Source organism: Fusarium venenatum (genome assembly GCF_020744135.1).
Source record: "Fusarium venenatum strain MPI-CAGE-CH-0201 chromosome Unknown EDB82scaffold_1, whole genome shotgun sequence".
NCBI lineage: Eukaryota > Fungi > Ascomycota > Sordariomycetes > Hypocreales > Nectriaceae > Fusarium > Fusarium venenatum.
Genome location: NW_027072129.1, coordinates 4,137,150 through 4,152,186, shown reverse-complemented (window position 1 = coordinate 4,152,186; position 15,037 = coordinate 4,137,150). Strand labels below are relative to the sequence as shown.

Sequence of the window (15,037 nt, the reverse complement as noted above, 5' to 3'; positions counted from 1 at the left end):
TTATCGATTGACTATCGATTGCGGTTGATGTTTATCTGATAGCTTATCGATTGCCAAAGTGAAAGTAGAGATGCTTGTGCATATGTCTTCACGCCTGAATTTGCCCTAGATCTTACTCACAGACTTCGGTAAGAAAGCTCCGGTGGCACAGCATACAAAACCTTGCATTCAGCTACCATGACCAAGAATGTGATACAGGTGAAGACGGAAACGGTTATTCTACCTTTTGAAAGCTTATCAGACCGTTGACGGAGCGTCGGAGACCGGTTGAGCGGCCGCATTAAGTGAGTTTAAATGCTACGTTGTGAGGAATGGGCAGATAAGCGCGCGTCGCAACAGGTATAACACCACAACCAAGTTACTTGTGAGAATGGTCAATATGGGAGAAGTGACAGTGAAACAACTAATAAACACTGTAGTCTACAGTCTTCGGGACATTGAAGTCATTCCGGCTCTCGGATGACGGATATCCAGCTTGGAGCACAGCCTAAAAGCGGCTGATCGCCCTTTGTACAGTACGCCAAGACAGTGAGCATGAATGACCCCCTCTTCCACGCGAACAGCAGCAGTAACTGAGTGGATGTGTTGTGGTAAATCATTCCGCACGCATCCGAGACTACAGTTAATACAGGGATCTAAGCGAGTCATCAACCAAACCCCTCACCAAAGAAAACAGGATGAGAGTCGTCTAAAGGAAACCTGTTGTCTGGTACCTTTTAGCTTTACTAACATGGCTAGTTAGCAATAATTTACGGACAAAAAGTGTCTTAGCGGCCCAATGGTCTGAATTCAGCCCATGTGGTCCAAGTGATTGGGGCTTGATGCATGTACCTTGCATATGACGTCCACTGTAGACCACTATACCTGATAACTAATTACCGCTTGTGGCACTGTATCCAATCCCTTGTCCCATGTGTACGCCCTTGGCGTTTTGCTCTCGTCTTGTTATCTCTTGCACGTGCATCACTGGAGAGAATCTCTTCGGTTAGATTAGTCTGTTAGCTTCCAGCCCCCAATTCTTGTATCCCGAATGGGGCTTGATAGAGCGATGGCTTGTTGTGGGTTGTGGTGGTTGTAATGGGTTGCGCCCGTTAGGAGCATCTCTTTTTAAAGGTCAAGCCATCTGCTCTTTTTGCAGATCTTGGTCATTTATTCATCTCTATCTACTGTCAACTCACAGTGTTGTCTGTACTATACCATACCAGTCCTATCGGTAAAGTGGGAGCAATGGAACATCCGCAACACGTCAATTCGTCAACCCACATGCCGACATGGCAGGACAGCAAAAGCGATAAGACTGCCGGCATGTCTTTTCGGTCCCAATTCCCATCGTCGTCTAAGAGTCTACAACCTCTTGACGTAGACAGAATGGATCTACGATGCCTCTTTGCCAACAGACTCTTGCCCGTCGCCTTTGCGCTACCATGGGTTGTGAGCATGATCATATCCTGTATCCCATTCACCCGAATTAGTTTACTCGAGGCCCCAGATTTCCTGTAAGTCGCCGAATCGATTGCGCATTACTTTGCAACATGTCGCTGACCTGTACAGTATTTTGGCTGCGCTTGTTAGTATCGTCGAAGTCCTCAGTATTGTCGCAGTCTTTATCTACACATCCCTCCGCACCGACACTGAGACAAACAGCATCTTCAAAGAGAAGTGTCTACGAGCCTGGTTCTGGTTTCTTTTTATTAGTCCTTTTGTCACTGGTACCATGGTTGTTCTCATGGCTAGCGACATTTCGTGCGACCCAGAGGATGATCTGGACATGCACCAGCCAATCTGCCAAGTTGGCATTCGTCTCATTAAGACCACAGCATTGTGCCGAGCTGGAATAATGTAAGGACCCATCAATTAATTGTTTGTATTTTTTTACTGACATTCTCAGCGCAACATTCCTTTTTGCGACATCGTCATGGCTAGAGCAGCGTCCCAGACAGCCCGCCGATGACTATTATGACCCTATTGAAGAACCCTGATTTGGAGATAGCTACACACAGACATCAATGTCGTCATGACTTTTGCTTTGTATAACGATTAACTACATATTTACACGATATAGATACCCCAGAAATAAATAAATACTTGTATCCTAAATTACCACGGCCCGATCAAAGTTTATCACAGTAGTAGTTAGACCCTTTTGAGGAAGCGGAAAGCCGTCGGCAATCACCAACCGGGAAGTTTTACGCTTTGATGACGTACATCCAGGCCCTTTGTGATCCGTATTATCCGGTTAGTTTCTTGTCTGTGTCTCTGTCGTACAGTAACTTGCTTGCATCATCAGCCATCAATTGAGCCCCAAACTCTCTTTTTAAGCATAACCTTTTATCACTTTTTCTCAACGACTTTTGGTGTTTTTGTTACCGAATTGGCATGCAGCCATCAATAACCCACCCACACTTTGTTTTCGTTTGTTCCTGACGGGAGCTGCCGCATGCGGCTCTATTCTAACCTTGTCATCACATTCTTCAACACCGCGTGCTCTCTTTCTAAACATGGCTAGACTTGCTGTGCCTCCATTTGACAGAACAAAAACTCCTACAACTAGACCATTTTTAGAAGCCATACCTCGGTAGTGGAATCCATGACAGAACTCATTTACCGAGGACGGACTCCGTGATCCGACATCCTTCCTGTACCTTGATTGAAGGCTGAAAGCTTGTCTACTTCTGGCAGGGATTTTGCGGGGAAGGGAACAAGGGAGTATCTTGGAATGTGAACTCAGCCACGAATCAATATTTGTTAAATTATGCCATGTTTCTCAGTATAAATGCATAGTTTGACTATATACCGACCGGTACGTCGCACAACATAGAACTAGTTAAAGCCATCCCATCCCTCGTCTCCGATTGGACACTCCGAATCTTGGATAGAACATAGCATAACGCATTTATCGTGTTTATCTATAGTATGTAGTAATCGGACAACTCTCTTTAGCCTAAACTCCCAACAACTCAAGAGTCTTATGATCCATAATAGCAGCAGAGTATCTCTCAGCCATGGCAAAGACGGCCTCATCCGGCTGCATTGCCTGAGGCGTCATGGCCCAAAGGAATCCCTGCAAGCTATATCTTTGATAGTCACCCCAAATGTCCTCTCTTGACAATCGAGGCCCTCCCTCTTTATGCAAAGCATCAAGATAAACCTCAATTAGTCCCTTCTCGTGCTGCCTGCGATCCTCTACCGTCAAGGCGCCCGTGAGAAAGTACGTCACATCGAGAATCGAAGGACCATACTGTAGACCCTGCCAGTCGATAAACCCAGGAGTGCCATCCTTAGTAATCAGAGTGTTGCCGATGTGATCGTCTCCATGGATCAGAGAGTAGTATTTCTGATCCGCATCGGCAAACTTCCACAAAGCCTGGAATGCCTTTCGCACGCGATCCGCATCCAACAACTCCTTTGCGACAGGAGGACGAGCTTTTTCGTCAAAACGGGCCCCCCATGGTGCAGGTTCCAGAAGAGCCAGAACAATGTTCCTGACCGGGTTCTCCAGCTTGGCTCCGTCCTTTCCAAACAACCATGGGTAAGCTTCCTCCTTGGAGTTCCATGTCTTGGCATGGAGACTGGCCAGTTGCTTCAACGCTTCGCCAACCATCTTGTGGTTCCATGACTCAAGCATAGTGCCAAACGTAGCTTCGCTTGATACGTCAGACATGATGACAATGCCCTGACCGTTGACAACGTCTGTACCCGCGAACCAGATACTGGGCAGCAGCATCTTTGTCTGAGGCGCGACGTGCTGGTAAAACTCGGCTTCACGACGGTACGTCGCCCACATCTCGGGAAACGCCACGCGGATTGCTGGGTTGAAGCCTCCCTTGACGACAACATTGCTGGGGATCTCTGTCTTGACACCATCGCCGAATGTGAGACGTACAAAGATCTTGGAAGCTGTGCCATGTATCATGGAAGTGATTTCAGAAGCTTTGATATCGATTCCAAGTGCCTCCGCCAGCCATTGCGAAGTGACTTCCTCTGGGGTCATCGGTAGAGCCTTGTTCGAGTCAAAGTCGGCCCGCAGGACTTTGGAGCCCGTTACCAAAGATTGAGACATTGTAAATTATGATAGATATGATGAGGACCCAACAGAGAGTATGGCTTTCCCGCTTAGATATGATGTACAAAGTCACTGATATGAAGGGGCCATTGCGAAGATTATATACCCTTGATCGCCAAGCGGCAAGCGTTGGCAGGCCTGTTGGCCGAATGCAACGTCTATGGACACAATCAAACGTGCTCCACAAGGATGAAGCCCTATGTAAGCAGTAAGGAGTCGCTCGGTTAGCATTTAGAGTTCAAAGCTAATGAGAAAAGCTGTCCAGACTGTTAGTTTACCCCGGTCTCTGGGTCCCTAGGGAGTTACATCCGGTGAAAGACATGCAGAGGCTCAGGGGCCATATCTGCTCTGAACCACGACTATTCTGGGCTGACGACTCCAAAGATAGCGTGACGAAAGTGGCCGCTACAGCCGTTGACATTCAGCTGATAGGTTGATCTCTATTACGAGTCTGACACAGTGAAACGGTTGGGTCTTTACCGAAACCTTAAAAGCACATACCTCATGTTATTCGTATCAATTTCAAGGATAATGCTTCAATGCCAGGGCAAGGAATTCCATCCTGCTGAGCTGTGGCATAATCCTAGACGAAAGAGCATCCATATTCACTGGAACGCTGAAAGAACTATGGCCCGAGTTGTCGGGCTCAAATAAATCAGATTCCCGTCGTTCATTCATCCAAAGAGAGTTCTTCTTATTGTTATTTATGTTCGTCTTATGTCCATGGCATTCCGGACTTTCCGCGGATAACCTGAAGCCATGGATCCCAGCATTAACATCTACAACACTTCGGTGATCCCACCACCGGACGGGATAACCTCAAACTTTGATAGGTCCCTATCTGGCGTGCAACTGGCAACGATTGTCGTTTTTGCCATAACATTCTTTTTCGCGACGTTTACTCTTGCTCTTCGCTATGTTACCAGTGTCTTGGTTGTCAAAGAATGGGAGCTTGATGTTGGTAAGTGCTTGTCAATGATTCCATATCCAGTCTAGCCACCATTCTAACCCATACTAGTGCTAATTACTCTATCATGGTTAACCGCCCTGGGATACTTCATCTCAGTTTCCTTCATGATGAAGTATGGATGGGGCTCACACGCTTGGGATGTTTCACTCGCTGAGATGGTCAACTACAACAAGGTATGATACATCTTGCCAACTCGTGACCACGCAACTTACATAACTGCGACAGTACCTCTCGCCGACGACATTAACGTACATGTGGAGTCCGACCCTGACGAAACTATCCATCTTGTCAGTCTTGTACCGCATCAGCCCTGCTCGACCACATCAGTATGCCGTCTACATCATCGCCGGCAGTCTCTTGATCTACACAATCACCTTTACCGTCCTCCTATCTGGACCATGTAACCCACGCGATGTTGGTTCGGGCGTTTGCTTGAACAACCTTGCCATCGCGCAGGTGGTGTTGAATATTGCCAGTGATCTCGCCATCATTATTCTACCACTGCCTACTCTATATCACCTACAAATACGTCTTCGGCAAAAGTTTGTAGTTGCTGGTATCCTCTCCGTCGGATCTGCGTAAGCAACTCTTCACCAATATTGCTTGATGACCAATACTAACTAACTTTACAGTGTCTTGATCGCATCCATCGTCCGAGCCCCTTATGTTCAAATCTTCGCCACCAACCCCGACTTCACACTCAAACAAGCCGAGGCTGGAATATGGTCACTGGTTGAACTCAATATGGGAATAGTCTGCAACAACCTCATGAGACTCAAGCCGTTCCTGAACCGATACCTGCCTGAACTCTTGACCTTCCTCGGCATGTCGGGAGGCAAGTCAAAGCAGAAGATGACTAACTCAGCCGACATCAATGGTAACTGGAAACACAAGAATTCCCAGGGCTACCAGCTTCACAGTATAGGGAAAGGGGATAATAATGAGAGTTTCAACAAAAACACGGGAGTGCAAGCCAAGGTGTTTGAGGAATCGACGAAAGAGACGATAGGGGATAATGGTAGTACGGATAGCATATTGAGAGTTTAGCTGCCATCACGGGGTAGTAAAACGGCGAAGGAGAACGTGCAAGACCAATTCAGATAAATACAACTGGCTCATAGGTCACAGTGCTGCCATATACTCGAGGTGTATCCTCCACGAGTTATGTAAATATCCGGATTAAGCTTGACTATCCAAGCAATCTGGAAATATCACAGAACAATCCAGCCGCAATGCTTGAATGCGAAAAAGAAATAGATTTAGAGTTTCACGAACACGATAGATTATAGACAACGCTAATAGTAATAGTAATTGCACACCTGAATATCTTGCATGCAGTATCTTCGAACTTTATCTACGGTTGTCTCCCTTTTCTCCCTTCCCCGATCCAAAAACCTCGATCCTTGCAAGGAGCGGAGAACAGACCCCTTTCTCTACCCAACTAACCTCTCACACCCTTGCCCTTGACTTGCTCGAAAACCTTAAGCTCCTCAGCTATGGCTCGCTTCCCCCCAGCAGGATACATCACCTCCAGTTCCATTTCGCGTGCATTTACCGACAGTTCTTCCTTGTTTCCAATCATTATTATCTCCACTATATCACCGTCATCGTACTGCGGCTCCTGAAGAACTTCCAGGGCGAGCTCAGCAACATGCTTTGGCTCCAATGCTACGCTATCAGACCTAAGACGTCACGGTAAGGGTATTGCTCGAAAATGGGTGTCTACACGGCAGGGTTAGTACGTGTTGATAGAAGATCTCTTATACTGCCCAACTTAAGCATCTTCTGCATGCATCTTAAGCAAGAGGTAAGATGCCGGGAGGTTTCCAAAACGAGCTAGATGGCGGCTTATGGACCCCTGCACTGTTAACGACAATATCACCTTGCGAACTTTTCCAGAGGTGTCTTCCATAGTGTCAAAGATTAGCGCCATTCTAAGATGTCCGTTTCGCAGAAGACGGCACTTAGTTTGCTGGGGTCAGGGGTGGGGTGAGGATATTTGCCAAGAGTACCAGTGGCTTACAGTTGAAGGCGTAGATCTGCTACTATAGCATAACGTCCAGTCTGAGGGAGCAATTTAACAATGGCATGGCCAATACGTAAGTGCTGAGTGAGCATGCCATACTGCAGTTTTGTAGAAATCACTGACCTGAACCACCGCACCGGTGACAATGCCGAATACGGCATAATTCAGAAAACACCATATAGTGGAACCAACAGTTTAAGACAAGTTGAGAGATCATCGGATGAAGCCTGGGACAAGACCCTTGTTATTTCCAACTTGTCTTCTGATCCTTGTCTGATCCTTGTGTTTCTAGGTGGGATTCAGAATGAACAATGAAGCGTGTTGGGCTGCAAGACGTATCAGAGTTGCACTGTAGGGGGTCTAATCAACCAGAAACAAAGTTGTGGCCTTCATTGTTCGTCCTATCCGGGGTTGACAAGAGCCCGAGGACATGGAGAGTTGTAGACCCTGTTCATCTAACCAAAATGAGATAGATATACCCGAACTAAATCTTGCCTTATAGAAACGAGCTCCGACTTTCTAAATTATCTGATCTGTTTGCTACATGTTACCAAGGTTGTTAAATATCCCTCAACCATGAAAGCCCCTGGCCGCTTTTTACAACACAACGAGACCAGGTACATGGTATAGGAAACAAACACGCTTGTCAATCATATCGAATACCACGTAGTTTCAAATTGCTGCCCACAGTGACTGTCCAGGGTATGCTTGTAATTTTCTCTTGTTTTCTCCGTTCTTTGCTATCGTCATCTCTATCTAAACGGAGTTTCCATTCTTTTTGACAAGCATACCTTACAACCTTCACAAAATAGGTCAGCATCCCAAATGATACTTTAAGTAAAGATTGGCAGTCGTCAATAACCCTTCATGCACGATTTCACGTCAGAATGTCGTCCAGATCGGGAAATCTGGGGGATCGACCGGCTGTACGGACTTACGGGATGTAAACTTAACTCGCAAGATGGTTCTGTATTTTGATGGAAAGCTTCTTATATTTGACCAACAATACTTGTTTCTCGATTATGACTTTTGATCATGGTCAGCAACTGTCACGCCAACCCCTGTAACAACTAACAAATCCCAGACCCCTGAAACTACTCGGACTTTGGAAAGACTCCGTCAGCGGGGACACCACTAATTAAGCTCACGCCACGAATTTCATGTCCATTTGATCACCTGCGCCAGGGTTCAAAAAGCGGGCTACCAAGTGATTGGTCACTTAGCCATCCATTCTGTCTAGGGTCTGTCGTTGAAGGGGGGCTAAATCTGTCCGACTACCTCCAAGGCCCCGGGATTTTTATGTTTTCGCATTTTCGGTTGCGCTATGCTCAACGACATGTCTAGAGTGACAGACAGCCGAAGATAGAAATGATAGTAAAGGCTCATTATTGACGAATGTATATCTTGCAAACATAGAAATAATCTCAATTCGTCCCTTTTAAAGACATCTCCGGACCAATGCTCTGTATCGTCTCTGAATGAACAGGTGACTGCTCAAAACGATTAACCACACTTTCAGGGGTTGGAAGCCTTGCGCAAGTGCAATGCCTCAATAATTCCTCACATCTCGAAAGTCTCTCTAACAACTCTTGGTTCGGACGTCTACGCTTCCTCGGCGTAGCTGGTTTGCTTGGAGTACAAACTGCATTGAGCTGGCAGAGAGTAAGTACAGATGTTGGCTCATTGTAACAACGGGGGACGCATTACCCTTGTGCAGTTTGAACATGGAGTCTTTTTATCGCATTTCTTCTTCCTTTGCTGACAGAGAATGCACGACAGTATCCTCTTGCTAGATGTGTTTCTTGTTTGCTCGTGGTCCACTGAAGATGTGTTGGTGGATGTTGGACTTAAAGCCGGTAACTGTTCTTCTTGATGCGGTGGTGAACTTGACATTGTGGTAACTCAATATATTCTTTAACTTCACTTCGTACACTGGAAATGATGTCGTATTATAAGCTCCAGTGACCTGGTACAAGGCAATAGTTTCTCCAAGTGAGGACTGAGATACCAAAAGGTAAATAACTTTATGCACGAGTCTAAATCAGGCTTATAACGTTAAAACGTTACTCCGTGGCGTACCACACCTCGGAAGACGGGCCCGTGACATAACCCGAGAAGACATGCCCATCCGTCTTGACAAGGCAGTCCTGAACGACACCGATAATCGACAAAAACGTCCGAATCTAAAAGTGAAGGCCCACCCTGTAATAATATAGTGAAAATTGACCATATCGAAGTATTCTGATTATCGTCTCGAAATATGCAGCATGTATTTCTTTGGTCTTGTTGTGCTATGTTTGTTGAATGCCAAGACCTCGGACTCGTAGAACCGGTGGTTTGACGTGATATTCAAAGCCTAATACTGACTTTGGTCATTACTCTGCAGTTAAGAGTCATATATATATAAAAGCCTTGGATATAAGTCATTTAGTAGTCTTAATCTTGACTTAGATGATAGGTAGCTCGTGCGTGATAACTAGGGTGGTCCATCTCCACATTAAATCGTACGCAACATGTCGAGATAAAGAATATATGTTGCTCGATTATCACTCCCTTTCTGTGACCCTCACCATGAGCTCAGATTGAGAGAAAATTCCACAGTTAAACACCTTCCAAGGCTTTGTAGGGTCACAGATGGAAAAATCAAACCTGCGAAGTAGCTATACATTATCATGTTAGCATAACTCTCTTTCACCGTTTTGAATGTCAAACATACCTCGACATATATCTTGTTTAACTCCATCAGCGCAACAGGCCTACCAAGACACTGCCACCGTCCATAACTGAAGATCAACTCCAACGCACCCTCCATCTCCTTTAGCTTTTCAGGTTCACTGTCGAGCCACCTCTCAGGACGAAACTCGCCAGCGTCGGAACCCCAAATATCCTCACGTCTAAATATTCCCCACGCGCAATAACCGACTTTGGTACCGCCAGGGATGAATTGACCTTTCCAGGTATCTCCTTGGGGAGGAACCTGCTTGGACATGAGACCTGCGACAGGAGGGAAGATGCGCAGACCTTCTTTGATAACGGCTTGGAGGTAAGGTAGGTCGCGGCCCATAGAGTCGGGGATGATGGGTTCTGAGTAACGCGTGCTTGCAATTTCAGCGCGAAGTTTATAGTAGACATTTGGATGGGTTATTATATGTAACATGGTTGAGCGGATAGCTGTGGCTGTTGTATCTGATCCTGCAACGCTGCATAGAACTGTTAGAGTGACTACTGTAAGGTGTTAAAAACACTTACATCTGAAGAAGAATCTCTGATTCGGCCTCCTTTTGGGTAAGGCCATGAGCCACAAAAGATCCTAGCATATCCTTGCGAACCTTTTTATCAGGTCCAAACCGTTCAGCAGTAACCTTCTTAGCAATTCTGCACATCCGTTAGTTATATCCGTCAAGCCGAAATTAAGCAACTGACCCCATCAGCTTTCCAAACCCAAGTCTATCTTTCTCAGAAGGCAATAGACTCTTGAACAAGGGCGAACTCAAAACCTTGACCAACCAGGGAATGACCGTAGTGACCATGACGGCAGGTAACGTCTCCTCTGTAATCTGAATATACTTGTATACATCCGAGTCTGTTTCCAAAAACCCAAACGGTTCGCCAAATGCTAGATCGGAGATGACATCAAGCGTGAAGAACTGCGCACGCCGACCTAAATCCACGGGTTTCTTTGCATCGGCATATTTGGCGAGAAGGGTTATAAATGAGAGAATATTCTTGTCTATCTTGGGCTCGAGGTTTTCTACTTCGCGACCACCGTAGCCAGCCGACATTTTGGACCTTAGCTTAAAGTGCTCGTCTTCGTCGCGATGTGAGAGGATATTGTTGTTGCCGGGGTTGAAGCGCATTCCGTCGTACCAATCTGAGCGACGGTATTCGGTGCGGACATTGAGGATGTGCTTCATGAGGTCTGGGTCGTCGGTAAGGAGATCGTTTGGTCCGACGCGAGCGATAGAGCCTGTGGGAGTCGGCGATTAGCTTGTGCGACACTTCAATAAAGTCTTAACAAGATGTACCGTATTTTTGGGTAACCTCCCAAAAGTCGAGATAGGCTCTACCTCCTCCGACTTTTTTGACTAGCCACCATTTTGATAGAGCTGCCAAAGTCGGGCCCTTGAATTTTCGCAGTCGGTTATATTGTCGCCATGTTGAGAGAGCTGTCCATGCAGCCAAGAAGAGAACCAAGATTCCAGCGATTGCGATTGAAGGGCGAATGTGACGCAGGTAATTAATTATTGCAGCTGCGGCCATGATAGACGCCAAGAGTTGTTGTCGCCAAATCCGGAAACAGTGCAAACAATTAACTGGTTGTCTGTGGAACTTGTGCTGACATGAATATAGGCAGCCGTTGGTTCGTGATGCTGTTGGTGTTGGTTTTGGACACGACTGAATTGTTGGTAGGAGATTCCCGAGGAGCTGGATGGGAAATTGATTGGATTTCAGCACGGACATGGACATGGTAACCTTAGTGGTACCTCCAGTGCTATAACGCAATACCCGACGGGTTGGATCATTAATCTTCCATTGCTATTAGGTACTTGTTCCTCTCTAATCAGTGTTCATCACCAGTAAATGCCAGTCATAAACAGCGCGATAAAAAAAAAGAGTCTAGAACAGATGGACATGGTATGGAGAGGAGCATTAGAAAGATGCCCGCAGGACAGTCAATGACCACCTATCAGTAATCACTGAAAACTAATGCCAAAGCAGCCCCTCCCCGAAACTAGAGCATCTAGACGGCGACGCATCAGCACTAAAAGCGCCCACTAAGTCACTAGCACGACGCTATTTGCTCCCGCGGTTCTCTCCCGATCCTTGCTTTACCGTAGGTGGTTGGGTACATTCCATTCATTGAGGCAGGTCAAGATAACCGGGTGAAAGAATCACTTTCGGCAGATGCTCGGCCTCTGTACTGACTGGTCTGACTTGACATGTCATGCTCTGACTTGACGTCGCCGAGGCAATGCATTTCAGACTGACCTGTTCTTTTTATCCTCCCCTTAAACTTGGTCGAACCACTTTAGTACACGCGGCACAGGCTCATTTCGTCTTGTCTCGTCTCGGTACCTCGCTACTAATTCTTACCTATTACCCGGCACACCTACCTAGAAATAAGCAACTTCACTCATCAAGAAAGAGGGGTTCAAAAAGTGGAAAAAATCTGGACCTGTTTTGTTCCCCTTTGACACTTTCCATCTCTTCAATTCAATTAAAACCCCGACTCAACGTTCAACTCCAGACGACACAACCCGACATTATGGCCACTACTGCAGAGGCCGAGCGGCACGATCTTGACGAGACTAGCCCTGATCTCAAGACTGTTGCGACAGCCACGGCGACTGCAACAACCACTGAAAGACACGCGCCTACGACAGAAGAGAGTGACCTGCAAGCTGAGGTGAGCGAGGTTTAAGGTTATCTAATATGAACCACGATTACTGACGCAATCCCAGAGCGAAGGTGATTTTCGCGACGATGATTCAGCGATCGGCGTGAGTAGAGACAAATGCGTTGATGGAACTTTTCCACTCCATCGAAGCCCCCTGTGAAAATCGCGACTGGACTGGGATGGCCCCTGGGCTATTCTTTGTTGGGGTTTAGAGTAGTACTGAACTAACTCGGCGCTAACAGGACGACGCTGCAAGTAGCACAGCATCCATCAATTCAAGCATCATGCAATACCGCACTGAGAATGGAAGAACCTATCATTCTTTTAGAGAGTCAAGTGAGTTAATCTTGTATTCTAATACCAACCTATTCTGACCCTTTTAGTCAACTATGTACTCCCCAATGATTCGGTATGAGACCTCGTCTGTCTCACATTCAATTCGCTAACATTACCTTTCATCTCAGTCTGAACAGGAACGTCTCGGTGAGTTGAAATGTCTCTTCCATTTAGAATTCTCACTGATTAAATAGATCTGCAACATCATCTCTTCACACTTACCCTCGGCGGAAAGCTGTATCTAAGCCCATTGCAAAAAGGCAACAAGCCTATAGAACGTACTCTCGATGCAGGAACAGGAACTGGTGTTTGGGCAATTGACTATGCCGATAATCACCCAGAAACACAGGTACGGTATCTCAAATGTTCAGTGAAACTAGTAACCAACATTTCAGGTCCTTGGAATCGATCTCAGTCCTATCCAACCAAACTTGTACGTCCCTCACCCACCTCTCATTTCTCTCACTAACAAACCCAGCCTTCCAACAAACCTCGAATTCCAAGTCGACGATCTCGAAGATGAATGGACGTACAGCTACAAATTCGACTTTGTCTTTGCCCGCATGCTTACCGGCTCCATTGGCGATTGGCCCAAGTTCTTTAAGCAATCCTTCGACAGCCTTAACCCAGGTGGCTGGGTCGAGTGTCAAGACATCACCTTCCCTGCCGCATCAGACGACGGCACTCTTGTCAAGGGTTCCTACATCGACCAGTGGTCCGAATTCATGACCGAAGCAGCGAGTAATTTTGGAAGGTCGGCTGTAAGCGCAAAGTCGTACAAACAACAGATGATCGACGCGGGCTTTGTCAATGTGACAGAGGTGGTCTACAAGTGGCCTACCAACAGATGGCCTGCGGATCCTTACTACAAGGAACTTGGTATGATTTTACGACCTAGGGAGAATGAGGATAGGAGTGCTGACCGTACTAGGATTCTGGTGTAATCACAATATTGCCGGCGAACTCTCCGGCCTCTCCCTAGCTCTTTTCACCAAGGGCTTGGGTTGGAGTGTTGAAGAGGTAGAGGTCTTTCTGGCCAAGGTCAGAACTGACATGAGGGATAGACGCATCCATGCATGGTGGCCCATGTGAGTACATCTTGATAGTATCTGGAACACAGCAGCTGACATCGTCACAGACACGTCGTTTATGGACAGAAGCCAGAGTTTTGAAATTTATGACGATTATTATGATTGACAAGGATATTTATGGAGTGTTTGCTCCATGCGGGATATTGAGTTTTGGGTATTTATTAATTTAAAGGCTGTTATCTATGCGAGGTACATTTTCATGTTGGTGCATTGGCTTCTTTTCCACACTATTAGTTATGACATTCAAGCATCAACGACTTTAGAGGGATTGGGAGTTTGTTTTCTCAGCCGTGTTGGCGAAATTGATCTTATTACAATACCAACTATGTTTTTGTTGTACTCTCCGGTTGCAGAGCATACATCTTCAAAGGAAGCAGCTGCCTATTCTTAACAACCGGGAACCCGCGTTGCATATCGGACTTGATAATCTTTAACCCAGCCCTCTTGAACAACTGTTGAAACTTTTCATCCTCCCTGCGATCGTTAGTATCATTCTGTTGCATTGGACTAATAGAATGTCTCACCTTGTGACACTGCTGTCCAGCTCATCAAACTTATCCTGGCCCCATGTGCTCAAATTCTCCTTGAATACGATGATTCCATGCTTCTTGTCCAGAACTGACTTGCACCTCTCCAAGAATTGAACCACTTCTTCATCCTTGAGATGGCCGATGCACCACTGGATCCAAATCAGGTCATATAATGCTCCTTCTGAAGGACGCCATTGTTCCAAGCCGACGTTGTGAATTTCGCCCACGCCTGGCTTTCCCTTCAAAACGTCTGTAAACTTAACGACTGGTTCGACAACATCTACTTGATCTGCGAGCTTGAGTAAAAGTCCTTCTGTAATTCTGCCAATACTAGACATATTGTTAGCGACAATATTTGCTGACATGAGTTTTTCTTTCTCACCCTGCGCCTCCTTCAAGAACTCTTGGTATTCTTTGTCTACCCGTCTTGATTCCAATGTTTAATCTCGCCAAAAAGGTGCGTGAACCTTGTAGGTCGATGCGAGAGACAGAGGGCATGATGGACAAAACCCCACCCAGCATTCCATTGTCGCTTGAATCAACCGTCTCCCAGTATTGTTTGCATTTTTCCGCTTCAATCAAGCTGTCGGGCTGAGGGGTTTGTGAATTTGACATTGTGAGTG

General features: G+C 46.3%; 7 protein-coding genes across 7 annotated transcripts; 3 read left to right on the top strand and 4 right to left on the bottom strand.

Moving 5' to 3' along the window:
* Positions 1-972: 972 nt before the first annotated feature.
* EDB82DRAFT_486109 (uncharacterized protein) lies at positions 973-2,145 on the top strand. The gene is made up of 3 exons (XM_025730952.2): positions 973-1,496; positions 1,552-1,839; positions 1,889-2,145. Exons 1-3 carry the CDS (start codon positions 1,228-1,230, stop codon positions 1,977-1,979), a joined length of 648 nt encoding a protein of 215 aa, XP_025590026.1. The 5' UTR covers positions 973-1,227; the 3' UTR covers positions 1,980-2,145.
* Positions 2,146-2,755: 610 nt separating this feature from the next.
* On the bottom strand, positions 2,756-4,119 carry EDB82DRAFT_42586 (kinase-like domain-containing protein). Its single transcript, XM_025730953.2, has one exon. The coding sequence runs from the start codon at positions 4,058-4,060 to the stop codon at positions 2,942-2,944; it is 1,119 nt and encodes a 372-aa protein (XP_025590027.1). The 5' UTR covers positions 4,061-4,119; the 3' UTR covers positions 2,756-2,941.
* Positions 4,120-4,648: 529 nt separating this feature from the next.
* Positions 4,649-6,080, top strand: EDB82DRAFT_550465 (uncharacterized protein; the record flags this gene model as incomplete). Its single annotated transcript, XM_025730955.2, has 4 exons — positions 4,649-5,024; positions 5,082-5,206; positions 5,259-5,611; positions 5,666-6,080. The coding sequence occupies exons 1-4, from the start codon at positions 4,823-4,825 to the stop codon at positions 6,078-6,080; spliced, it is 1,095 nt and encodes a 364-aa protein (XP_025590028.1). The 5' UTR covers positions 4,649-4,822.
* Positions 6,081-8,041: 1,961 nt separating this feature from the next.
* Positions 8,042-9,076, bottom strand: EDB82DRAFT_486102 (uncharacterized protein). Its single transcript, XM_065608257.1, has 2 exons — positions 8,767-9,076; positions 8,042-8,711 (listed from the first exon to the last, which is right to left on the bottom strand). The coding sequence occupies exons 1-2, from the start codon at positions 8,950-8,952 to the stop codon at positions 8,484-8,486; spliced, it is 414 nt and encodes a 137-aa protein (XP_065465512.1). The 5' UTR covers positions 8,953-9,076; the 3' UTR covers positions 8,042-8,483.
* Positions 9,077-9,605: 529 nt separating this feature from the next.
* EDB82DRAFT_543267 (cytochrome P450) lies at positions 9,606-11,319 on the bottom strand (the record flags this gene model as incomplete). Its single annotated transcript, XM_025730958.1, has 5 exons — positions 9,606-9,719; positions 9,776-10,259; positions 10,309-10,434; positions 10,483-11,026; positions 11,085-11,319. 5 exons carry the CDS (start codon positions 11,317-11,319, stop codon positions 9,606-9,608), a joined length of 1,503 nt encoding a protein of 500 aa, XP_025590031.1.
* A 1,006-nt stretch (positions 11,320-12,325) lies between these two features.
* EDB82DRAFT_520130 (S-adenosyl-L-methionine-dependent methyltransferase) lies at positions 12,326-13,965 on the top strand (the record flags this gene model as incomplete). Its single annotated transcript, XM_025730959.1, has 10 exons — positions 12,326-12,466; positions 12,522-12,560; positions 12,700-12,793; positions 12,841-12,866; positions 12,922-12,940; positions 12,988-13,142; positions 13,189-13,226; positions 13,272-13,672; positions 13,725-13,881; positions 13,932-13,965. The coding sequence occupies 10 exons, from the start codon at positions 12,326-12,328 to the stop codon at positions 13,963-13,965; spliced, it is 1,104 nt and encodes a 367-aa protein (XP_025590032.1).
* Positions 13,966-14,207: 242 nt separating this feature from the next.
* EDB82DRAFT_520129 (alpha-N-methyltransferase NTM1) lies at positions 14,208-15,029 on the bottom strand (the record flags this gene model as incomplete). Its single annotated transcript, XM_025730960.1, has 3 exons — positions 14,208-14,358; positions 14,409-14,744; positions 14,797-15,029. 3 exons carry the CDS (start codon positions 15,027-15,029, stop codon positions 14,208-14,210), a joined length of 720 nt encoding a protein of 239 aa, XP_025590033.1.
* Positions 15,030-15,037: the final 8 nt, after the last annotated feature.